At 54.8% G+C, this 26,239-nt stretch overlaps 1 protein-coding gene across 1 annotated transcript; it reads left to right on the top strand.

Annotated features, from left to right (window-relative positions):
• Positions 1–190: 190 nt before the first annotated feature.
• On the top strand, positions 191–26,079 carry arfgef3 (ARFGEF family member 3). The gene is made up of 44 exons (XM_061789925.1): positions 191–314; positions 396–723; positions 2,692–2,731; positions 2,943–3,024; positions 3,090–3,230; positions 3,301–3,369; positions 3,553–3,669; positions 3,783–3,828; positions 3,932–4,016; positions 4,152–4,256; positions 4,510–4,622; positions 4,683–4,930; positions 5,054–5,166; positions 5,401–5,533; positions 5,686–6,131; positions 6,215–6,573; positions 6,654–6,820; positions 6,911–7,076; positions 7,153–7,257; positions 7,332–7,532; positions 7,687–7,791; positions 8,191–8,329; positions 9,295–9,618; positions 10,564–10,697; positions 11,404–11,549; positions 11,618–11,797; positions 13,225–13,366; positions 13,442–13,564; positions 13,992–14,095; positions 14,907–15,051; positions 15,132–15,260; positions 16,012–16,188; positions 17,201–17,315; positions 17,386–17,488; positions 19,268–19,399; positions 20,137–20,267; positions 21,416–21,424; positions 21,529–21,607; positions 21,977–22,116; positions 22,335–22,506; positions 22,577–22,678; positions 23,541–23,902; positions 24,870–25,194; positions 25,647–26,079. Exons 2-44 carry the CDS (start codon positions 585–587, stop codon positions 25,836–25,838), a joined length of 6,585 nt encoding a protein of 2,194 aa, XP_061645909.1. The 5' UTR covers positions 191–314; positions 396–584; the 3' UTR covers positions 25,839–26,079.
• The last annotated feature ends 160 nt before the right edge of the window (positions 26,080–26,239 follow it).

Genomic DNA, 26,239 nt, shown 5'->3' on the forward strand with positions numbered 1-26,239 from the left:
TACACAAATATCAAACTGATGACAACGCACGATTACAAACGTTTGTAATCGTGCGTTGTCATTTTGCCACTTTTGATCGCCATGAGGTGACGTCATCGCCAGCAGCTGTCGAGCTGTCAATCGTCACAGCGGCACCACGCGGCCACTCAGCGCATTGCAACTCGTCAGGGGCCGAGTCCGATTGTGGATGCGGATTATCGTCACGAGGGTGACTCGGGGCAGCTTCGGGTCAGCCTGTGTCTCGGTGAAGATGGCGATGAAGACGAGCCGCTCAGAAGGCCCTTTTTTCATCATCTGGCCGCTTCAAGTCAGCGGTGAGTTGACAAGTCGCCAATTCTAGCGCATTCGATGTTGAACTTCAATTTGCTTCGTTAATAAATGCTTTTACTGTGAAGATGGAAAGCAAGCTTGACTTCCGTTCAAGTGACGCGTCTTCCGGTGTGGGCGGACAAAAGCGTTTATATTGACGTTTCCGAAATTGGAACAAAAGCAGACGTCGAAGAAAAGAAGACGCAAACGGTTGCGGCCCCATGACGTCAGCGTGTTTCTGACGGAGTCGGGGCGGGACCGGTACCGGGACCGGGATGCTGCCGGCCGCGCTCCGCACCGAGCGGACCCCGCGTCACGAGCCGCCCGCCATGGAGGACATCCTGCGGGGGCTCCACAAAGACGCCGCCGGCCACAAGCACAAAAGCCTCCGCGACGCCTGCGTCCTCGCCTGCGGTGAGTCGCCGATGAACCGCCGAGAGGTTGACGTTCATCGGCGTCACGTGACGTTGATGAACCGCCGACAGGTTGACGTTCATCGACGTCACGTGACGTTGATGAACCGCCGAGAGGTTGACGTTCACCGACGTCACGTGACGCCGATGAACCGCCGAGAGGTTGACGTTCATCGGCGTCACGTGACGTTGATGAACCGCCGAGAGGTTGACGTTCATCGGCGTCACGTGACGTTGGTGAACCGCCGAGAGGTTGACGTTCATCGACGTCACGTGACGTTGGTGAACCGCCGAGAGGTTGACGTTCACCGACGTCACGTGACGCCGATGAACCGCCGAGAGGTTGACGTTCATCGGCGTCACGTGACGTTGATGAACCGCCGACAGGTTGACGTTCATCGGCGTCACGTGACGTTGATGAACCGCCGAGAGGTTGACGTGACGCCGATGAACCGCCGAGAGGTTGACGTTCACCGACGTCACGTGACGCCGATGAACCGCCGAGAGGTTGACGTTCACCGGCGTCACGTGACGTCGATGAACCGCCGAGAGGTTGACGTTCATCGGCGCCTCTTTTTTTTGTTTTTGACATGTTCAATTGGGATGAGTTTTTCTGTGGTTCCGCCCAAACTGAAAATGTTCCTCGATTTCGGCATCCCAGTCACATCTTGCCACGATTGAAAAGTACATGGACGCGATGAGCTATTCTTCTTCTTGTCGTTTTCTGTGAAGTTTGACATCATTGCGCCGATGCTCTTGACACGCCTCCAAAATGCGAAACCGGCCTTGTTTAAACATCACATTTTCGTCTCGACGAGTTCGACTCATTTACGGACATTTTACGACCAAAGAGTCGGCACGTTTCCGATTGATTTACGGGCCGCTTTGCGGCATCAAATCCTTCATCCGAATCCGATTCTTACAAACTGAGCCTCATTTTATTCATGTTCTCAATCTCTGTCCAATGATGTCGTCTATTTTTGCTATATCGCCGGTTTGAAAATTGGAGCCTATCCCTGCTGTCATCGGGCAGGAGGCGGGGTACGCCCTGAACCGGTTGTCGCCCAATCACCCAATATAAATATAAAATTTCACATTGTTTTGGTGCAAATCAGAATCATCTTTATTTGCTAAGTATGTCCCCAAAAAACACATAAGGAATTACAATGACACTCTGACGAAGCCGACAGAAGCACATCATCTGCAAAAAGCAGCGATGCAATACTGAGGCCATCAAAAGCGGACCCCCTCTACGCCGAGAAATTCTGTCCATCAAAGTTCTGAACAGAATCGGTGACAAAGGGCGGCCTCGGCGGAGTCCGACCCTCACCGGAATCGAGTCCGACTTACTGCCGGATATGCGGACCAAACTCTGACACCGTTCGTACAGGGACCGAACAGCCCGTATCAGGGGGTTCGGTACCCCGTACTCCCGAAGCACCCACCGCATGACCCCCCCGAGGGACACGGTCGAACGCCTTCCCCGAGTCCACAAAATACATGGAGACCGGTCGGGCGAACTCCCACGCACCCTCGAGGAGCCTGCCGAGGGTGTAGACCTGGTCCGCCGTTCCACGGCCAGGACGAAAACCACATTGCTCCTCCTGAAGCTGAGATTCCACTTCCTGACAAATGATTGAGATTATTATTATTATGAAGACTATTAGGGTCTAGTTTTACTGGGGACATTGTCCCTAAGCTAATTTAGCTACATGCTGTTGCTACGTCAGGTAATGTAAAAGCAATAAATCGCTTGCGCACACACACACACACACACGCGCTCTCTGTCTTGCGTCGGTACGCCGACGTGCACACGCTCACGTGCACGCAGGCCGCAGCTGCTTTTAGCGATGTTCGCTAACGGCTGCGTGTTGACTGCGTGACAGCTGCCTCACTCACGCATGTAATCCGCTGCCACTGAAATTCATCACAACATTGAATTTGATTGGATTTATTTTTTTTTCTCCAGAAAGTCTGGAGGGCCGCAAACTGTCGCCAGCAGAGCTGCGGTAAGAACACTTTCCTCTCTGGAATGACAGGTAACTGACACCTCATGTGGCGTGACGTCACGGGATGTCGACGCATCACAATGTAACGTTACACTCGCGTGATGTCCCGTGACGTGACACGGTAAGGCGTGTAACGTTGCGTTGAGAGGCCTCAGATGTCGTACGTATAGTCCGGGACGACGGTCGTGATGTTGCGCCGTTTGGCCCGCAGGGCGCGCTGTCTTCTGCCTCTTCAGATTGCGCTGGAGTCCAAAAACGTGAAGCTCGGCCAGACGGCGCTCAGCGGCATGCAGGTGCTTCCCGTTCGACCGTCTCGCATTAAGAGCCGCCGCGATTGACGGCCGCGTCTTCCCAACAGAAGCTGCTGTGCGAGGACCGCTTTGTGGGCGGGGCCGGCGAGGAGGCGGAGCCTGTGGAGAATCAGCTTGTGAGTCAAGTGTTGGCGGCGGTGCGCGTGACGCCGGCGCTGCACGAGGACCTGCAGGTGGAGGTCATGAAGGTAAGAACGTCGGTCCTCGTTTTCACGCCGCCGCCGCCGTCTGATTTGCATCTTGCTCCGCCCCCTGCAGGTCCTCCTGTGCGTCACCTACTCGCCGAACTTTGACATCAACGGAGACTCCGTCCTACGCATCTCGCAGGTAACGAAGCGCTTCTCACTTTGTGTGTGATTTTGAGAGGTTAGCTGCTGTCGTATGCGTGTGTGTGTGTGTATACGCATACTGTACGGTTTTCATTCCTTTCAATGGGGAAAGATGATTTGAGTTAAGAGCACGTCTCGTCATTGTCTCGTTTGAAATGCGTGTGTGCGTGCGTGCGTCTAGGTGTGCATGGAGACGTACGCGCGCAGCTGTCATCAGCGGAGCATCAACACGGCGGTCCGAGCCACCCTCAGTCAGATTCTGGGAGATTTGACACTGCGGCTGCGGCACAGACACGAGGTCACGTCATCACACGCACACGCACGTCAGAGATGTCACAACATTGTGTGATGAGTTCAGGCTAGCTGGGAACAAAGCAGGTTGGAGTAAAAGTTGTGACGTGTCGTCCGCAGGAAGCGGACGGAGAAGAGCCGACTGCCCCCTCTCTGCAGAGAAGAGGTACACACCCCGCTTCTCAATACATCAAATCCTCTCATAATTTGAAGTGTGTCATAACTTCATTTGTGTGTTACATTTTGACGTGTGTGTGTGTGACACGCAGACGTGTCGCCCACCAGCCAGGCGCTGTGCGATGATGTCGTGATGGTCTTGACTCTCTTCTGTGACAAGCTGGAGTCGGTCGACTGGTAAGTGAATATGACATCGTGTCATCACCGTGGCAACAGCACCGGACGTGGCGTACACCTGTAGTGTCTCCGCGCGATGCGTTCAGGGGCATCAGATTAACCGTGATGTGTCCGATGTTGTGCGTTTATCCTCAGTGACAAGCAGCTGCTGCAGCTTCTTTACCTGGAAAGCATCTTGTCCGTGCTCGGCTCCTGTCCTCCCACAATGCACCTGTCCAGACGCTTCACCGATCTCGTCTGGTACACACGCGCGCACACACATGCAGACACACTCACATGCCCACGCTAACATTTACACGCGTACACACACCCACATGCATACGTGCGCGTACGCACACACACACACGTTAGCACACTCTTACGCACAAACGTATACATGCACGCATACACTCACGCACACAAATACACACGCAATCTCCCATGCACACACAGTATAATGTTAGCGGCACGAGTGACATCATCACGGAGACTCCTCCCCCTCTCTTCCCATCAGGAAGCAGCTGTGTCCGTCACTGGTGGCCATCATGGGAAATCCGGTCAACGACATAACCGTCAGCTCCCACCACGGCCACACGGGGGCGGCAGAGGCAGAGCGACTCTTCCCGGGTAGGTTCCCACGGCGACCGCCGGGCGTCCCGTTCGCCACGGTAACGGCGCGTTTTCCAGGCGCGATACAGGAGGCGGAGGCGGCCGCGGGGGCGCCGTCGGACCGCGGCCGAGGCTCGGGCTGCTCGTCCGGCGCCCCCGCCAGGATCGCGCCGGTGGTACGTAGCGTGTGCTACGTGGCGGCCGAGTTGGTTCGGCTGGTGAGCTGCGTGGAGTCCATGAAGCCCGTGCTGCAGTCGCTCTACCACAGGATCCTGCTCTACCCGCCGCCTCAACACCGAACCGAGGCCATACGCATCATGAAGGAGGTGGGGGGCCGTCCCGTCGACATTTGAGCCCGGCGTCCTGTGACGTTGCGTCGTCGCGAGCCGCGTTGTCGCCGCGTTGTCCCGCACCGGCCGTGAAATCGTGCGTGCGATGTTTGTTTTCAGATTCTGGGAAGTCCTCAGAGGCTGTTCGACCTGGCCGGACCAGGCCTCGCCGAGCCCGAGAACAGGAAGCGATCCTTCTCCAAACGAAAATCTTACCTGGACCTGCTGCGGCTGTCAGTATACCCGTCATCGGTCGATTGACATATTTGGACCTTTGACAGCTAGCATGGACCACAATGCCCAGTCACGTAGTGACCGATATGCTATCAAGATGGCGTCGTTGCATGATACCGTGTCACGGCGTCACGTGATTAAGCCCCGTCTCTCGCTCAAACAATGCTGATCAGTCGGCTCGTTTTTTTTTTCCTCATCTGCTTGACGATATAATTTGGAGCGTGTGTGTTCAGTGTGATGGACGGCACGAAGCAGGCGTGTGTGAAGGGCGGCGTGGAGGCGTGTTACTGGAGCGTGTCGTGTGCGTGCGCTCTGCTGCGAGCGCTGGACGAGTTGTCGCAGGGGCGGGGCCTCACGCCGGAGCAGGTATACGTGTTTTGACGCATCTTCTGTGACCTGATGCAGCAAATATTACAGATGTGACGGGACACGACAGGATGTCCCGGGAAGTCCTGTCCCGTCACATCCTGTCACGTGACATCATGCGCTCATGACTCCGCGTCCTGGCGTGCGTTCAGGTTCGTCTGTTGGTCGGCCGCCTGGACGAGCTGAAGAACGGCACCGAGTCGTCTCGCGCGTCCGCGGAGGTGAACGAGGCCGACTTCCTGTGGCAGAGACGCGTGCTGTCCTCCCGGGGGCCGCCCCGGGACGCCTCCCCCTCCGGCGCCCCCCTGGAGCGTAGTCCCGACGTTAGCGTTAGCATTAGCATCACCGCAGACACGGGCTGCGGCGTTTTGGATTCGGAGCTCGCGGCGGGCGACCCCCGCAGCTGCGCGCCCCCTGAAGAAGAGGAAGAGGCGGGTCCGCGGCAGGAGGGCGGAGACGGGAAGGAGGCGGCCCCGCCCGATGTAGTCCAACGGAGCCACGCCCTGGCGTACCCCGACATCACCAACTTCCTGTCGGTGGAATCCAGAAGCAGAGCGCAGCAGGTGCCGACATCGCGCTGCAGCGAGAGCAACTTCAGGTGTGTGTCCGCGTGGGTGTGCGTACGCGTGTCCTGTATATGGATTTGTGAATATGTGCGCGCTTGTATGTGCGCGTGTTCAGTGCGGAGGAGCAGGACTTGTCTCGGACGGACTTGGACTCGTGCGAGCAGTACTCGATGGCGGCGGAGAAGGACTCTGGCCGCTCGGACGTATCGGACGCGGGTTCCGACGACGCGGCTCTGGCCGACGAGGACGAGCGCAGTCCGTCGGACGCGTTGGCGCGGCGCTCGCTTCGCCCGGCCGCCGCGCTCTCGCTCAAGCTGCTGTGCCACCAGGAGGCCGACCAGCACGGCGCCCGTCTGTTCGTGCGCTCGCTGGGCGCGCTGCTGCCGCGACTCCTCGCCCTCGACGCCACCGCCGCGGAACTCGACCGACGCGTGCAGAACTTCTCGAGCGACTTCTGCTCGGGACTGCGGGCCGGTCAGCGCCCGCGTGCGACGTGCCCGTCGTGCCTCGAAGATTTGCATTGACCGACCGAGCGTGTTTTTTTTTTTCGACAGGTGGGCTCCCCTCGCCGGGCGTGGGGGCGGGGCTGACTCTGAGCTGTCAATCACTGATGAACGCCGACGGTGTCTACCTGTTGTCTTTCTACACTCTACTGCTGAACCTCAAACTGTGCAACTGCAACTTCTACCATCTGCGGGCGCTCCCTGCTGCCCTCGGCCCGGTGAGGGCGCCGTGGTGCTTGCCAAGTGGCCGCCATTGTGTGTCCGTTTCCCGATTATCGACCGTTTCCTGCTTGGTGTTTGTGTTGCAGAAGGAGTTTGCGCGCGTGATCCAGAGCAGCGGCGTGCTGGTGGTCTTGTCTCAGGCGTGGATCGAGGAGGTTTACCATCAGGTTCTGGAGCGAGACCTGCTAGCTCAGGCCGGCTACCGGGCGGCGCCCGACAACAAAGCGCCGCCTCTCATCACCATGCTGACCGGTACCGCATGTGCACGCACGCACGCACGCACGCGTACACGCAGACTGATAACTGCCGCCCTCGCCCCTCCCCGCAGATATCGACGGTCTGGGCAGCAGCGCGATCGGCGGTCAGCTGATCGGCAGCTCCGGCCGATCGGCTCCCTCCCGCGAGCGAGCGCCGTGCGACGCCGTCGCGGCGGGTGCGTACCGCGCGGGGTCAATATGCCGGGACGTGATCGCGTGTCGCCACGGTAACGCCGGTCTCCTCCCCAAGGCGCCGCGTTCTCGCGCTTCCTCCTGACGGGCGTGTGGAGCGAGCTGACGGAGGTTCTGTCGGCGCCGCTCACGGGCCGCGTGGCGGGCGGCTCCGGAACCTCGCTGCTCTTCGCCAGGGAACAGAGCCAGCGAGAGAGAGACGCCATTTGTCTCAGCTTGGACGGACTCCGACAGGCCGCCACGCTCAGCTGCGCCCTCGGTAGGCGGCGCCGCTTCTCGAGCACACACGCCGCCTCGAAGTCCGTCGTCACGTCCGTGCGTCTGTGTGTGTATGAGCGCGTGCGCTGAAGCGGCACGTTGTCCTGCGCACATCTTAACCGCTCGTTTCTGTATGCTGTGTGTGATGCCCGCAGGCGTGGCCGGCAACTGCGCGTCGGCCTTGGCGCAAATGGCCGCCGCCTCCTGCGTGCGCGACGAGCGTGACGAGAGGGAGGGGGACGCCGTCACCGTCACGCAAGGTGATCGCGCGCGTGGAAACCGTCACGACCGTCGGCTGGATAACTTGTGCCAATATTTCTCATACGGATTTATTGATTTGCAAAGGGAAATTCAGTGGGACGTCTTTCCCGTCATCGATCCGATGAAAATGAATCGGATCCAATGCATTATTTCCTGCTATCGATACAATTGATCGATTACCCGTTTAAGTGTCCCGCGGGAAGCCAATAGCCGAGCACAGATAGATGTCCCTGAATTTTCGGGATGTCGATCAATACGTCGATGTGGCGGCTGAATCGTTTCCCTTCGATTGGGAATAACGAACGGAGCAGGCGTCCGCGGATGTTTTCCGAGAAACTCCGTCGGCCGCTGAGTCGGCGACGACGACTTCACGTGCGCGTGTGTGTGTGTGTTTGTAGTGAAGCAGCGTCTGGAGCAGATGTCGCGCCCGCACGGCGTCCGCCTGCACACCGCGCACGTGCTGTGCATGGACGCCATCTTGAACGTGGCATTGGAGATGGGCAGTCACAACCGCGACTGCTGGACGCACGTCTTCAGGTGGGCGTCCGACGCAGAGTCGCGTCTTGTCCGGGTGTGTGTGTACGCACACACACACAGGCACGCGCACACAAAGCGATAGACGACACGCTCACACATACGCGTGTCTATTTTGATCAATGTTTAAAAATTGAAATGAATTGCGCCATCACGGTGTTAGCTTGACTTACGAGCGCCCCAACTTCTGCGATTCTTCAGTGACGAGCTGTCGCTTGGTCCGTGCAAAATTTGAGTTCCAAGCGAGCTTCCAAAAAACGCCGACGGCGGTGCGATGCCCTGGCCCGGGGGCAAGGAGAGCCACCGCCGCGGATTGACTTCAACATTTACTGAACAGTCAAACACACAAACTCGTGAGGAGCTGCTGTGGCCCACAACTCGCACCCCGAAGCTCACACGCGGACTAACCCGAACCGCTTGTCGGCGAGCCTTGTGGCCGGTCCAAACTTTACAAAAGCACTTCATTTATTGACGTTGTCTTTCATGACGTTTTTCTACAATACGGTGCAATTTTGGGTTCCAAAACGTGTGGCAAACCAAATTTGGGATGTTTTTGGGAGGCCCGACCGATATGGATTTTCTTTTTTGATACCGATTCCAAAATTTGGCAGCATAAAATTCCGATCGCCAATTAATCGGCCGATTCATCTAAACTAAAATGTATATGTATAATTGTACTGTTGTTTGACTGAATGTCGTTGTCTTTTGTTGTAATGTGTTCATGTGGGCAAAAAAAGAAATTGCCCGTTGAATCGGTCGGGCCGAAGTTTTCGGGTTGGCGAGAACAGATGCATTTTTATTGCTTTTCAATTGGGAAAATTGGTTATGAACAGATAAAACTCGTAGGTCAAGAAAACACGAATGAAATAAAAAAAATGATTCAATTCAAAATGTGATCACTTGTGTTTTATTGTATTATTATCACGAATGAAGCAATTATGTTATGTGTGCGCGTGCGCGCGCGTCAGGGTGAGCGAGTACGTCAGTTCTCTGGAGCACGCCCACTTCAGCGACCCGTCGTCTCACGCCCCGCCGCCGCCCGCCTTCGCCCGGCGCTGCCAGCAGGAGGCGCCCGCGGGCCGGGCCCCGGAGCCCGCCGGCGAGGCCCGAGTCGAAGCCGACGCCCCGGCCCCCGGCCCGACTTCGCCCCTAATGCCGCCGCCGCCGACCATCCGGGAGCTTCTCGTTCAGGGCGGCAGAGGCGGGCGCGGTCTGGACCTGAAAGGCGGAAGCCTGATGACCGGGTCTGGAGCGGCCAAGGCCGTATGCGCGCTGTCTACGCAGGCTGACAGGTGACCATTAACCCCATCCCTCAAATTCTTTGAAACAGGCGCCGCGCTGTTTTAATTGCCAATTCAGTTGACTGTCAAACTTCACACCAAACAAAGAGAATTACACACTGTGACGGCAATGATGTCGGTTCTGGTCTCGTTGGAGCTCAGTGCGGCGTTTGATACAGGAGATCGTAACATACTGCTGAGCAGGTCGGAAACGTGGCCAGGACTCAACGGAAGAGTCCTTAAATGGTTCAAGTCCTGCCTGGAGGATAGGATTGATTTCGTGATTTGATTCCAATCGAATGGCAATGACATAGGGGGTCCCTCAAGGGTCACTTCTTGGACCCCTCCTGTTCAGCTTGTATATGCTACCTTCCTGTTGACTATCATAGCTGTGCAGAAGACGCGCAGTTATATCTAGCAGTGTCTCCAGATGGCTACAGTTCAGGTGAGGTGTCACTGTCTAAAATTTCCTTCAATTAAACCACACAAAAAACGAGACGAAAAGAGGATTATCCATCCATCCATCCATCCCTCCATTTTCAGTACCGCTTCTCCTCCCAAGGGTCGCCGGCATGCCGGAGCCCGTCCCAGCTATCTTCGGGCGAGAGGCGAGAGAAGCGACGCTCTTGTGTCACGGCACAAATTGAACTCATACGTCGAGGTTGCGGCGCCGCCTTCAGTTCGAATTGACGGAGACGCGAGTCGAACGGCGAAGGTCGTCGCGTATTCCTGCGCGTCGTCAAACGCTCAAGCCGCCGCTGACGTGAAACGACGGATCGCGCAAGCTTTTCGTTTTGAGAATCTTGCCGTTGCTTCTTCCACCCCGTCGACCTTAACGAGTCCATGATGCGACGTCCCGTCCGGGCGTCTTCCGACTTGTCTTGACACCTTTTCTTTCTTGCAGCAGCGCTTGATGACCAAACAAAGCTAACGCTGCGTTTTCCATTTTTCGGCCAGGTTGTTTGAAGAAGCGTCCGTCAAGCTCAACCTGGCGTCTCTGGTGGCCTTCCTGCAGCAGCTCAGGAAAGCGTCTCAGCGCCAACTCTTCCACGCCGTCGCCGACACGGGAGACTATTCGCTCGCCACGCCGGGTACGCACGCGCAAACACGTACGATGCCAGCGGTTCCGAAGTTCACTGTTCCAAAAATGAACTCGCTCAGAGTTGTCAGCGTTTGTTCCCTTTCCCCATCGTTGCCAGCTGCAACATGATGGGGAATCTTTTCTTTCAAACGCGGAATTGAAACAAAAACAGGACTTTTGTCCTTCATGTGCAAAGAAACACCAAGACAGGAACGACATTCCTTGCCGCTCTGGCTGACTCGATTCACCAAATGTTTCATCTCATCTATTCTTGTATTGGGAAACAAAATAGGTTCCATATCGTGACAGTGTCAGAGTTTGAGCTAAAGCTTTCTGATACAAATAGTCATTTTCCTCGCAGTCCATTTTTCCAATGATGCACCGTATCACAGAAGAACCCCATTCACGGCGTGTCCCCGAACGGCGGCCAAACGCGCCGTCCATCCGCCGACCTACGACGGCTCGTATTTTCAGCGACCGGACGGGTTGCGAAGTCCACACAGGCGGGGCCGGGGATCGGACCCCGGTCCTCAGAACTGTGAGGCAGACGCTCTAACCGGTCGGGCCGCCGCGCCGCCACGTTTTTACGTTACCTGTAAAGAATATTTCTGTGGAAGTTGATATGTTCAACAAATGGCGACGGCTTGTTCGGTCACTGAAGAAATCAAAGGAAGCGACGGGAAAATCTGGGTTTGAAGTATCGCGTGGCGTCGCAGGAGAAGCCAAGTCGACGTGGGCGCGTCGGAGCTCGCTGCACCTTTTCCGCTTGGGCGAGGCCACGCTGAGGATCGTCCGGAACGACGACAGACCGCTGCTGCACAAGATGAGGGCCTGGAGCGTGGTGGCGCCGCACCTGGTGGAGGTGGGCTACTGCGGCGCGCTGACGTTGCCCGTGCGCGAGGACGCCTTGAAACACGCGTACCCCCGCAGGCGGCGTGCCACAAGGAGCGTCACGTGTCGCAGAAGGCGGTCTCCTTCATCCACGACGTCCTGACCGAGGTTCTGAGCGGGCGGAGCGAGCCTCCTCACTTCCGCTTCAACGAGGCGCTCTTCCGACCGTTCGAGCACATCATGCAGCTGGAACTCTGCGACGACGACGTCCAGGACCAGGTGACGCGACCGGCCGCTCGCTTAGCCAACTGCTTCCATCGTAGCCGAATACGACCTTCGAGGGGCGGGAGGAAATATTTGAACATTTCTGCGTAAGTTTGTCATCGAATGTGCTCTGCTCTTCATCGGAATGGCGAGAAGAAATAGTTGCTTGAATTGAACCCACAAAAACGATGATATGGTTTCATATTTGGATTGAAAATAATGTCAAGGGATGAGGGGCAACGACAGCAAGCGTCCGTCTGCGGTTTTTGCTGCCCGAGGGTCAAGGGTCAAGCAGTACAGTGACCTTTTCCTTCCTCCCGTTGCTGTGAATGGGAGCATGTTACTTTTTTTTATAGTTTAGTTTCAACTGTTTCTTTCTGTGGTTGTATGAAGATCAGAGCACATTTGATGACAAATGAATGAAGACATTCCAAAGGGTTCTCAGACTACGAACCTAGCGACCTATTAGACACGCTAGTTGACCTTCTCGCTGCCCGGCTAGTTCGAAAATGAGCGAGCGAGCCGTTTAGCAGGCTTTGGAGCCGCCCGATTCCGAGGCCGGTCGGCTGCGGCGTCACTCGGAAAACGTACGCAGCCGCGCGCTTTTCCGCTCGGGTCCGAGCTGTCATTCGCGCGCCCTCCTCGTGCCGGCTACGCGCTCTGAAACGCGGGCGCCGGCTGTCAAATGCGGCCGAGCGCACGAGCTACGCCCCTTTTCCTCTTTTGCACGCCAGAGGCTGTTCCAAGTCTAGCGCCCCGTCAAGGTCAAACATCATATTGCACCGTTTCGGTGAACCGCGATTCATGTCGACGGCGCAGATCTACGCTCGCCGCCCGCCCGACGGCCGAACGTCGACGCCTGTAAAATTCCCATAACCGATGAATTGGCCCATTGATTCCAAAAAAAAAAATCAATATCACGAATACAAAAAAAACATTTCTGTCCCTTAAGGCTTACGACACCGCTTTCAAACTCAAGGCCCGGGGGCCAGATCCGGCCCGCCGCATCATTTTATGTGGCCCGCGAAAGCAAATCATGTGTGTGAACTTCCGTGATTCTTGCTCAAATCTGCTGTCTGATATTCATATGTAATAAATAGTAAGGAACTATTGTAAGCGTGTTTTGCCTCCAAAGCCCTTTTACAGTTACTTGAACAATAGCTGAACAAACCGTTATCCCTGACTTCTGATTGCAAAACTAGTTGTCCATCAATTTGTTGTCTTATGTGTAAGAATATGATGAGGCGATGAAACATTGATATGGTTTCACAATCATAATGGAAAACCGTATCTACAATGTGGCCCGCGACAAAAATGTGTTAGTTTGATACCCCTGTCTTACGACAATAAAGAGAAGAACGTTTTTCTGTTTTACAATCACACGAGTGATCAAGGATGCCAGGCGAACGCCAAGCGCCCGTTTGTTTGCCCTCGACGTCCAGGTGGTGACGTCCATCGGCGAGCTGGTGGAGATGTGTTCTCCTCGCATCCTGTCCGGCTGGCGTCCGCTCTTCAGCGCCCTCAGGACCGCTCACGGCGCCAAGATGGAGGCCGGCGACTCCCCGCCGGGGGAATACCGCGCGGGTAGGTACGCTACACGACGTACGCGACGCCGGGCGGCGACGCGCTGACGGCGTGTCTGTGCGGCGTGGTCGGCAGGCGAGCGTCCCGCGCCCGTCTTTGACGTCTTCGAGGCGTTCGTCGGCACGGACGACGTCCAGGTGTTCGCCAACGCCGCCACGGACTACATCATGTGCCTCATGAAGTTCGTCAAAGGCTTAGGTAGGTGGGGGGGGCGGGGCGTGCGGACGCACCCGCCTACACAGAGACAGAAACGCAGACGTAGACACCCCGTCGACAGCCGAATTGCACGCCGCCGTGTTGGATGAAGGGATTCAAATTGACCTTTGACCCGGGTCGGGTTTCCGGTCTGGTAAGGCTTTGAAATTCGAGCTCCGAGCCAGGGTCGAGGTTTCGAGCCGGCGTGTCACGTGAGCGTTCCCGCCCTTTGCCGTTCGCTAATTGCATCGGACGGATCGAATTCGGGCTTCGAGCCGTGCTTCCGGTTTCGTCCCGTTGTATCCGGTTTGAGGCCACGGGCGGCCCTTCTCGATCTCAACGAAGAAAGCGTTTGGGAACGAGGCCGGCCCGTAACGTCGTGAACTGTGGAAAAGGTGACTTGCGTGTGACTCGCTTTGGTTTTCGTCAGGCGAGGCGGACTGCAAGGAGACGGACGACTGCGCGACGCCGTCGTCCCGCGGCTCCGTCGACCTCTGCCTGCCGGCGCTCGACTACCTGCGCAGGTGCTCTCAGGTGAGCGGAACGTCTTCCCTCCGTCGCAAATCTCTGCGAGATGCGCAAACCTTCAACAGCCAATCCCGAATGCACGCGAGCTTTCAGTCACGCTGAAAAAACATCAGCGGGTTTTTATGCAAGCGACGCGGACCGGCGAGTATAAAGCCTCACGTAATGTTTTGCGTCAATCCTTCGCGACATTCGTCACGTCTCATGCGCCTGAGGATGACAAAAGTGAAGCTCGTGACCCAAACGTACGCTAACGACCGCTACGTACCTCGCCGCTACGTTCAAATGACGAGTCAGCCAGATTCCTTTCCAGTATCCGCAGTGGCGCTTTTACTCTCAGCCGCGTCCCGTCCGCTCGCCTTGGCAACCCGCCTCTTGCCTAACTGTTGCTCTTTTTGGGATGGTTTAGCGAAACGCGATCAAGTACGATATATTGTATATACAGCATCAAATGCTTCTTCAGGCGTCGACTGCGGCGGGCCGAAGATGCATTTGTGTTTGTTTTCACGGAAAAGGCAAAGTAAGCGAGAGGAGAAAAATCCTATGTCGCTCTTCACAAAACGCATGTCATGAAACTTCATTTGGAACAGCGAACGGTCTGCCAAATATTCCTTTCCAGGAGGAAAAAAGGAGCTTTCCAGGTGAGAAACGGAATCTTCACCAGTCTTTAAAAGCGTAACCTTTGAATTGTTCAATCGGCCCGACGGTACGTGAAAGCACGATGATGATCGTGCGAACTGACACGTATTGTTCGGCCGAGCGACTTCCTGTCCGGCCGCCGGCTTCCGCTCGCCGTCGGTCACGAGACTCCTCCCCTCAGCTGCTGGCCAACATCTACAAGATGCCGTCCAAGCCCGTGTTCCTGGGGGCGCGGCTCGCCAGCCTGCCCGCGAGGTCGCGCGAGCTGTCGGCGGGCAGCGAGGACGCGCTGGACGGCGTCCTGCGGGACTTTGACGACGACACGGGTGAGCCCGGCGGGCGGGCGGGCGGACGGGCGGACGGGCGCCCGCCGGGCCGCCTGCTGACGTGTGGCGCCGTCCCTCAGGTCTGATCCAGGTGTGGATTCTCCTTCTGGAGCAGCTGACGGCCGCCGTGTCCGACTGCCCCCGCCGGCATCAGCCGCCCACCCTGGAGTTGCTCTTCGTCCTGCTGCGAGAGATCGCCGTCGTGCCAGGTGACCTTTTTTCCGCTGAGATTTTCCCGCCTCAACTCGACTAATACAAACCTGCGAGGATCGGGATTGTCCGCCTCCGCCTCAATTCGGGACGAGCAACCGTACGACCGTCGACTCGACAAGTCGGTAGTCGACCTAACTAATACCCATTTGTTTTACAAACGCGAATGATCAGGATGATACCGCTAGTCACGAGTCTCGTCCAGGGCTCCGTGTTGACGCCGGTCCGCTCCTTCATTTGAAATGACAACTGGGAATTGTCAACACGTTGGAATTGTGCCGGTGAGCGCCTACAGTCCCCTCCAAAAGTATTGGAACGGCAAAAACAAACAATTCCTTTGTTTTTGTGGTATACTGAAGACATTCGGCCGTCAGATCCAAAGTTGAGAATTCCAGTGTTTATTTCTTGGGATTTACATCGAGCTAGATGTGTTCAACAACTCCAATGTCCTCATGCACCCTCTTACACTTCAGTGCAGTGTTGTCTCGAAAAAGACCTTTATATATCGTTTTTTTTTCAACCGTTAATTTTTTAGGGGGATGTAACTTTACGACTAAATTGCTTTCCATTTCCATATATTTTTTTGCCTTCTTGTTGTCGGGTACTTGTGGACAGCCCCAGCCGTCGTGCGGCGACACTTTCAGGAAGTCCGCCTTCGTCCAGCCGCTGCTCGCGGAAAGCGCCGACTCTGCGGTTTTGGGGTGACGTTCTAAGCGTCGTCTTTTTTGCTGTGATTTTCTCGTCCGGCAGGTCCGGGCTTCGCGATTTTCGCCGTGGTGCAGCTGCTGCTTCCTGTCATGTCGCTGTGGCTGCAGCGTAGCCACGGCGACCACGCCTACTGGGACGCGGCCGCCGCCAACTTCAAACACGCCGTCGGCCTCTGCTGCGAGCTGGTGGTGGAGCACGTCAACACCTTCACACACGCAGGTGACGCGCGCCGACAATGTCTTGCATCTTCTGCAGACGTAACTTCTCTGGCCGTCACTTGTGTGCAACTTGGAATGGTTCTAACTAGCTTTGAATGTATGTTATCTAATTGTTGGCCCGATGAATTGTTGGCTTTGCGTCGTACGCTTGAGGGAGGCCGTGCTGGTCGTGTCATTCTCTTTGCTTTCGAGTTGACTTTTCAACGCCAACGTACAGCGTCAAGCCTCCTTTTGAAGAATATTGACTCATTATATTAGCGAAAGCGGTACTCACACAGCACTCTACACGTAACCAGTTTGGGCTCGCGAGTCAAAAACCCGGCAGATCGACGGCTCGCGTCTGGAAAAACCCGTAAGTCGGGTCACCGGTATCTCGAGGCGCTTCCGGGGCGGGACGGCGTGATCCTAGCCCGAGGGTGGGGGCGACCGGCGGCCCCCCCGGCACACTTGGACCGGCCCCTCAATTCAGTTTAGGGAAATTCTTTTTAGCATTATTGTACACGTAGTAGAGGAAACATGGCCACGCCCACACTCGGATTGGCCCCTAGATTCATTTAAAAACAAATATTGAAATCAATTTCCTCTGCCATAACAGAGCAGTTTTAAGTTCTAAAAACCCTTTTCAGACACGGCTGACGATAGCGCCAGAGCCGTGATGAAAATGGGCGGGAAGAAGAAAGCCAAAAGCTGCGCTAAGAGAAAAGTCCACCAGGGAACCCAAAACTTGTGGCCCGCGCCATCATTGAAGTTGGCCGTCCCTGTTCTCGCCCGACACCGCTTCGGGACCGGTCGGGCCCAGAATCGGTGCTGCCCGAATGTCTTCAGCCGCGACTGCTCGGCGGTTTGAGGGCGAAAAGGGGAACCGTGTCGCACAAAGCAGTCTACTGCTCCATTGTCGCCTTTCTGTTTCCGCCCGTCGTTCTTGTTTCGCGTCACTTACGATGTGTCACGGCCTCTCCCGTCGTATCGTATCGTGATTACGAACGTAGCTGGAATGTTGTGTTGCGCGTCAGATGGAGCTTGCGAGTTTTGGATCGACGTGATGTTGAAGGAGCTCTTCAGGCTGTTGGTGTCGTGCGTGTCGCAACCGGCTGAGGCCGTCTCCAGAGTGGGATGCTCCTGCATCAGGTCTCGCGCGCACACACACACACACACACACACACGTGGCGTTGACATGATGGTGGCGTGTTGGCCGCAGGTACGTGCTGGTGTCGGGGGGTCCGGTGTTCACGGAGGAAATGTGGAGGTTGGCCTGTTGTGCCCTGCGGGACGCCTTCTCCGCTACCTTACAGCCTGTCAAGGTACACACACACACACACACACACACACAACTACACACACAAGCAAGTACATACACACTACCAGCTTCATGAAAACGGTGTGAGTTTGAAGTGCATAAATGATCCCAACCACTCATAAAAGCCTTGACACTCTTTTCTTTACACAATTGTAATAATGGTAAAGACATGCAATAGCTTCAACACGTTGACAAATTCATACATATTCATATCTCAGAAATAACAGCATTTATGTTGCTGTTTGCTATTGTGTGAATGCAAAATGGCTGCCTCATCCTGGCGCTTCAGCGCACAGATCCCCCTGGTGTATTGCAACAACTTAGCGACGGTAAAGACAACCGGAGTGAAAAAGGACTGTTTCGAAAAGAAGCCAAAAACCAAACTGTTTGGATACTGAGATGCGTTTCTGTTAGTTTGCATGGAAAAGACAAATTAACTCCTTCCCAGTTAACGTGGATATTTGACCTCTAAAGCCGTCAATGGCAGCGAATGTGTTAAGCAACCAGAGCTCAAGCTGAAAAAATGTCATGAGCATCTTCACAAAACACGTTGCAAACCACGACACCTACAGGGGAAGACACGTTTGACAAATATCACTTAAAGGCTTTTTCTTTGATGCAATGATGACCTTTTGATGGACACAGAGCTGCCAAATGTTACAGAACCTCCGTATTATGTAACAGAAATCACTCGCGCTGATTGTTCCGGATATCGGTGGAGAAAGAAATCCAGTGTCCGACATCACCAGCAGCCTATGGCGCTGTGTCCGGCCACCGTGACGAAAATGAAAATCAATGAATTCGAAATAAACACTATATTGGAAAAAAGCTGCTTGGGGGCACCCTACTTTATGACGTGGCAGCCGGGAGGCGCGATTTGCCTTTGCGTCCGGCGTCACCGCATTGTCAGTCACTGATCGCCGCCTCCGTGCTAGCGAATAAGCTACACTTGTTAGCATGCGTCTTACACGCCCCGTTGACGTTATCGCGAATGGAAGGCCGAGGAGTGCCGAGGAAAAGATGGAGAAGGATGATGCTAATTGCTAAGCTTTTGTGTCCTGAAGGCGCAAAACAGCCAAAGAAGTTCAACTCTCAAACTGGATGAATTTTATGCTTCATTAAGCGCAGACATCTGTACCAGAAGTATTTTGCACAAAGTAGAAACCAAAACTATTGTCCAATTCACTCCAGCAGCAATGTCATTTGTTTGTGTTGATGTTGAGTTAGCATTGACTTTTTTTGAAGCAAGGCTGAAAACAGAATTGGTGCCGGCGAATGAATCCGCCGACGGATCTTGGGGCCGATGGCGCGTGAAAATCTCGTCGACTTTGATTCAGGCTGCAACTCCGTCCGCCGTTACAAGGTTGATGTCATCAAAACATTCAAATGACATGTAACGATTACGATTATAGAGTCACGATGGTGGTGATGATGATGATGATGATGATGATGTGCAATTGAACAGTTTGCGGAATCATTTTGATCCTATTACATAATAACTGTCCCACACTAATGTTCTTGACAACATTTTGAAAACATGGAAATTCTGACAAATTGAATTCCTACAGGTTGGCAGCTCCGTGGATAACAACTGCCAATAATTGAAATCGATTTGATTGCATATATGAAACTTCTAAATGTAGATAATAAATAATTGGTCACTACTTTGTGGAGTTCATTTATTGCGGTGGTTTCCGGAAGGTCACCTCTGCAAAAACGAGGCTTTACTGACCTTCACATGTAATGTGTGTGTGTGTGTGTGCGTGCGTGCGTGCGTGCGTAGAAGCTGGTGTCGTGTTTCCAGAGCGGTTCCGACAGTTTCTCCGGCGACGCCTGCGAAGTGAAGGTGGCCGCTCCCTCCCCGTCTGCGTCGGCCGAGGCGGAGTCCTGGCGGATCCGAGCCATGGCGCAGCAGGTCACTCGCGCAAAGCGACGCGACAACAACGTCACCGGACCGGACCGCCGGCAGACCGCACCGCTCGTCAAGTCGTCGCGCGACCGTTACTGTCGTTGCGCCCGCCCCCCCCCGTATACACCGTAGACGTGTCATTCGTGTCTCTCTCAATCTTGAGGCGACAAAATGCCGCACGACTCCCGCAGAGCGAGTGAGGACTTTCGCCGCGCTTCTCCGTTGACAGTTGAGCATTCAAGAGAGTTTAGAGACTTGAAATTGGTTCATAATGTGGGAAAATAACACACCAAAAGTAGCCATTTGTGACAAATAGGACATTGACCATATTTGGACATACGGTGGTTCCAACCGGTAGCGACGATATCGGTCGCGCGTATGCGGAGCTCGATGTCTAAAGTGCATCCAGTTAAGTTCTGGACCCAAAACAAATTGAGCCGGCGCCGCCGAAATGAACGCCGGCAGACGTCAGCGACGCCGCGAGTGAGCCCGACCGATTTTTTTCTTCTGACCGCAAATCACATCTTTCATCCTTCTACATGTATCTTCGCCAGCGACGAGTAGTGACACACGCCAGATGGCAGAGGGTGCAAAGCGCCCGCGGGCCGCTCACACTTTGGTCGCTGGTTCGCCTGCTGTGGACATTTCTTCTCGTGTCAACTATAATATATCATTAACGCTGGCGTCGTGTGACGTCACTGATCTATGCTGTGTGTGCGTGTGTGTGCGTGCGCGCGTGTCAGGTGTTCACGTTGGACAGTCAATGTTCCCCAAAGACGCCGAACCTGAAGGACGGTTTGGAGCACGCGCCGTCGTGTCTTCTGATCATGGAGCCGCCGCACGACCGCCACGCCAACGGGCACGCTCGCAACAGGTGATGCACGTTTGTGCTAGTTCACAGGTGTCAAACTCCAGATCATCACAGTTGGCTTTTTTTTGTTTTTCATTTTCATGTTTCCCGCCAATTGTTTTTTTTTTTTCTTTTCCATTCGGCAGAAAATATGGACGAAAAATGACAAATTTTCTTTGAACAAAATTCCAACAAAAATGAAACGATTGGACTGTGGCCTTGAGGTACGAGTTGAATTTGTTCCGTGGCCGTGCTTGTAACTCAAAGTACTCAATCAAATAAAATAAAAAAAAAAGAAAGAACTTTTTCTCTGTCACACTGCATCAATGGAATGGCCATTGTGCTGCTCCTGGTGATGTGCCCGCCTTGGCCACCGGGGGCGCTACAACGCAGACTGACAGATCCTATCATTTGATCAACAACAGTAAAGAGCCTTTTGCAAATCAATAATTTGACGGCTACGGGATATTTGAGCGATTGGCACTTGTTATGCATAATGGCGAACAAAAAGTCGTATCTCTGAATGAAAAAAAGTTTGTTTCCGTTGGGTGTGCGAAATGACGTTTGATGATTTTCAACCTGTTTTCTGACCTTTTTGGATTTTCTCATATTGCTCGATTGGCCTTTTCCGTGAAACCGAACCCAAATGCCCCTTTTTGACCCACGAGTTCCTTTTTTTGTGTGTGCTTCTTTTACAAATGTCACTCAAGCCGTCTCGTGATGTTGCTGCAATCCACCTGACGCTTTGAGTTTGAAGGACGATCACTCACACGATTGTACGGAAGTAGGAGTCAAAGTGTGGCCCTTGCGACATGGGAGACATTTCCGAAAAGAAAACTCAAGAAATGGCTGAATTCGAATTGTATTTTCCAAGTCTCTCTACCGTTGTCGATCAAATATGAAAATGAGCCATATGCTGTTCCCGGAAAGGTCTCAAGTGCGGCGCGAACATTACACGCGCGTTGTTGACTATTTGCAAACTTTGGCTTTTTGTGAAGCGAGTTGCGTTCGGTGCCGCCAGAGCGCGCTCGTATATGGACAAAGTCGTCGTCGCCGCCGCCGCCGCCGCACGATGAAAAGGAGTTTGACAGCCGCCGTAACCGCTCGCCATCGTCATCTTCAAGTCCAATCTGTCTCAATATTTGCCTTTTTCTTCTGCTGCCTGCTTTTAGGAAGGTCGGGTAAGATTGTCTTTCTCTGCCACAAAACAAGCTTCGAGCTTCGAGCTTCGAGCTTCGAGCGCGTCCTCATCATGCCGTAGATTTGCGCGTGGGCTTGTTTTCAGTATTCCGTTCCGCAACGTGGTGGTGAGCCTGCTGTCGCATCAAGTTCTTCTGCAGAACCTTTCTCACATCTTACTGGAGGTAAGACGGCCCGACGGCCCGAAATGCCCCTTTCGCATTCTCATATGTCCGATAACCGATTCGTCGGCCGAGTCGTTTCACAATTATAGAGCGAATAAAGTCGCTTCTTTTTTGGTCCCTTAGCACGTACAACAATAAAAACAGAACGTTTGACTTTGCCCTTTAGTATTTCTTTAACTTCACCGCAGAGAGAAAAATTGGCAAAGCTCAGCCAATTTCTTGGCATTTTACATATGTTGTAATGTGTTAAATTGTTACCAAAAAAAAAACAACAATGGCGTTTTTTTGGGCCGATGAATTGGTCGGGCGCGACACTCCGCAGCACGCGTACGCTATGAAGTGATTGATTGAGCGGTCGATTGATCGAAGGAGTTCGTCAAGCAGACCGACGGCCAGGGGAGGGCGACGCCCGTGACCTCTGAACCCACGCGTCCGGCGGCGGGCTTCCTGCGCTACGTGTCCGTGGCCAACCTGTCAATCATCCTGGACCTGCTGCTGGACTCGTACAGGTGGGCGGGGCGTCATTTTACGTGGGACTTGTGCCGTGTTGTGCGTTTGACGCGTTTCTTGCGACGTGCGTTTCCGGAGGCGTGTTGGATGTTGTGACCCTCGCACGTGGCTCGCGATGTGTTGCCTGTGACTCGTTTTGACGTAACTCGTCCGTCTGATGTTTTCCTTGTGACGTGTTACTTTTGACGCCTCACATGTGACGTGTTGCGACGCGCAGGACGGCGCGCGACTTCGACACGCGTCCGGGTCTGAAGTACCTGCTGATGAAGGTGTCGGGCGTTTGCGTCGCGGCCAATTTGTACCGCCAGGCGGCCGTGAGCTTCAACCTCTACGCGCAGGCGCTGCTCGCCGCCATCTCGAGTCAGGCCGACGCCGTGACGGCCCAGCAGGTAGCGCCGCTTTTACTCGTCGGCCCCGCCGCCTCCTCTGTTCCGTGAACACGCTCGACCTTCGCGGCAGGTCAAGAAGATTCTCTACGAGGCAGACGACGGGAGCTCGGAATCTTGCGGTCCCGGATCGGCGTCTTCGGAGGACGAAGACATCTTTGAGGAGACGGCGCAGGTGACGTGCGCAAGCACACCGGCCGGCGTACGTGTGGAGTCCACACGTACGCCTGGCCTCGCCCATTCCGGAACCTTTTCTCTCAAGCGTAACTACGTGGGCTGAAAATGGGTGTATTTCCGTGCGCTTTGTGCCGCTCGCCGCCAGGCTTCTTCTGGCGAACGCAAAAAAGGATTCGCTTCTTTACATCACCAGCGACCCAACGGCCACTTCACATTGTGCCAGATAGATACTTTTTTTCTTTTAGGTACAACTTTTTGGAAATATGACTTTCAGAAATGTTTTACGGAAATACGCGACTTTTCGAAAGTATACAGCTTTTCCTGGGAAATATTTCCAAACATCTCGAGCAGGGCTCAGCGGCCTTTGTGACACGGAGTTGCCGCTTTGAAATTGTCGCGTACGTTGGCGTCATTTATTGAAGAAATCAATTTGTCCAAGCAGCGACGCCTGCGTTGCTTCCGGTTTAGCGGGATTTTGACGCTTCGCGTTATGAATCAAGCTATTTTGTCTCGCAGATGGCACCGGGTCGCTTTTGATTTATTTGATCAAATGTCGGAAACGGCGACGACGAAACGTTTCTCAGTCTCCTAATCTAAAGGTTGCTGCTACATGTTATGTAATACGAGTCAGAATCATTTGGAACGCGGTGTAGTTGCTAGGCAACAAGACGGGGCTTTTTGCCGCCACCGTGTGGCATCATGGGGCATTTCAGGGAGCACAAAAACAAGCCGGTTGAGTTTTGCAGCAGAGAACAGGATCGCTTCGAAACAAAAGGGGAATTTGTGAGTAGAAGAGAGGACCGCCGTACGTGACTTAGTTCGGGAACTAATGCCCCTCCTGTGTCCCGCCGCGCACGTAGGTGAGCCCGCCGCGCGCTCGCGACAAGCGGCATCAGTGGCGAGCCGTCACGGCGTCCCTGAGCGCGGGGCCGGCGGGCGGCGGCGCGTCGGACTGGGCGTGGCTGGTGAAGCGACTTCACAAGTTGAGCGCGGACGTGTGCGCCAGCTACGTCCAGATGCATCGAGACCTGGAGGAGGACGGCGCCGCCGCGCCGCCCTCACGAGGAGGAGACCGCCGCGCCTTCTTCCTGACGCTCTTGCCGTCAGAGTCGTCCACGCCCACGTCGGCGGGGGGCGACACGCCCTCGGAGGAACGCGGGGCCGTGTGTCACGAGGCCCACGCGGCGCCGGGGGACACGCCCGCCCAGAGTCCGGGATTCAGGTAAGGCTTCGCGGTCCTGTGAGACGAGCTGATGTCACGTGTGCAGAGGTTTTCCTGGCCCAAATTGAAGCACGAGTGGCGCAACGCACGTAGACAGAAAATAGGACCGTACTCATTGTCACGGGTTCTTTATCCTCTGCGAAGAACCGTTCAAATGAGTGCCGTACCGATGAGCCCCGGGAGTTCAGACGTTTCAATGAGCAGTTAATCCATCTGATACTGCCCCCAGGTGGCCGAGGCGTGCACACCAGAAGGAGCGGCAAGCAACTGATGCAGTGTGACAAAAAGTTTCATTCTTAAAAAATTCATTTTTGTGTTTCGTTTCTACACGCGTGAAATTTGGTTGAAGGTTAGTCCTGAAAACGTGCAAAGGCTGAGAACATTTCAGTCCAGAATTGAACCCTTTTTCACCATTTCAGCTGTTCAAGTTGACGCAAGCGAGGAAAAGTACCCAGCGCCCTTATTCCATGCGGTGGCCATTGGGCGTAATTGCCACTTCCTTCGTCATCGTACGTGCAGTACAACAGCGTGCAGTTAGCCGTCAAACTTTGTTTCCAACTCGAAATCTCCCCGTTTGTGTTTGCGAATGGTTGTTTGTTTCTCCGTGCCTTGCGACTGGCTGGCGACCAGTTCGGGGCGTACCCCGCCTCTCGCCCGAAGATAGCTGGGATTGGCTCCGGCACGCCCGCGACCCCCTCGGTACAGAAAATGGATGGGTGATTACGAGCGCGGTCGAGGAACGAATGAAGCTCGTATCACAAGGCACCGCTGTATTACTTTGCTGCCATCTTGTGGTGTCTTGGTGCCAAGGCACACTGTGGAAGTGAGTTGAGGAGTTTCATTTCAACAGAAGTAGTGCTTTGCCACCGTCTTGTGGCATCTACAGCAATTGTAAACATTTCCAGGTACGCACATATGGAACTGGATCTTTTTGCGCATGTACGGACGTGTGCGTGTTGTCGTTCAGCTGCGCAGGAAGTCTTCCTCCCAGCTTCCGCGGCGGAGGTAAGGACTGGTGGGAGAGTGCCGGGAACAAGCTGGTCTCCATGGCGACCGACAGGAGCCTGGGCAAGCTGGTGAGCCAATACAAACTCAGAAAGCGGCAGCAGGACAGCGGACGCCACGCGCGCGAGCAGCAGACCCCGCCCACGCAGGCCCAGGCCCAGGCCCAGGCCCCGCCCACCCTCAGACACTCGCACAGCGCCGGCGCCGAAGTCCTCCGGTCCAGATCGGGCTCGGCGGTCAGCTCTCACGGGCACGTCGCTGTGGCGGACGCGCGCGCACAGATCCAGGTCACAGTACGACTCGATTTGGTTATCGCCGGGCTTGCCGCGTGTCGCCACGTCACGACGTGTCATGACATGCGATGTCATGACATCACGTGTCGTCTCATGTCGTGACATCACAAGCAATGCCGGCGTCGGGCAGGCGGAATCCTGGCGTCGCCGACGCCCGCCGTAACTTTTCACGCAAGCGAAAACAGCCTGTTTGTTGTGCGGTCAAAGAGCGCGAGGCGGTTTCAACGCTCCTGATTGGTCAGTCGGTTGTCAAAATGATCCCTCCCGCCCCCCCGTGTGGGGAATGGCCAATCATATCCATTTGTGACCAAATTAAATGGAGCGAATTTGGAAATAGGAGCTTTCTGCCCGACCGTGACGATACGCGACACTAGTTGTGACGTGTTGCGACGCGACGCGACGTGACGTGACGTGACACGTCCCTCGTGTGTGTGCGTGTCCCTCAGGCGTGGAGCAACATGGTGGCGACGCTGCTGAACGGAATCCTGCTCCTTCCGGACTCGACCTTCCTGGCTCTCCAGCCGGCGCTCTACCCGAGCCTCTGCCAGCTGAGCTGCCACGTCAGCGACGCGCGCGTGCGCCAGGCCCTGCGCGATTGGCTGTGTCGCGTGGGAAGCCTCTACGACATCGTGGCTTGACGCCGTCGTGACCGCGCAAACGCCAAACGTTTGTGACGCGCGCTTTAGCTTGTGGCGGACATCCGCCGCCGTGTAACCGTAGCGACGTGAAGATGAAGACAAAGACGACGTCTGGCGTGGTGTGCTCATTGCTTATTTATCGAGATTGATTCTTATCACTTCCTGTATTTGATGTCATATTTATGGATTTGCGTCTTCTTTCCGCTATTAAACGTCTTATGATGGGCGCCTCCCTGTCTGACCTTCGCTTGTTCATTCCTTCTGTGACTTCTTCCTTCACTTGCGAATGTCACGACTCGTTATTTGCCACGCGAGGAGGAGAGGAGTTCGGGGATGACGGTGTCGAACGCAGAGCTGAATGAAGTCCACGAACAGGGTCCTCGCGTAGGTCCCCGCGCCGT

The sequence above is a fragment of the Phyllopteryx taeniolatus genome, chromosome 11, assembly GCF_024500385.1.
Source record: "Phyllopteryx taeniolatus isolate TA_2022b chromosome 11, UOR_Ptae_1.2, whole genome shotgun sequence".
In the NCBI taxonomy this organism is placed as follows: Eukaryota; Metazoa; Chordata; class Actinopteri; order Syngnathiformes; family Syngnathidae; genus Phyllopteryx; species Phyllopteryx taeniolatus.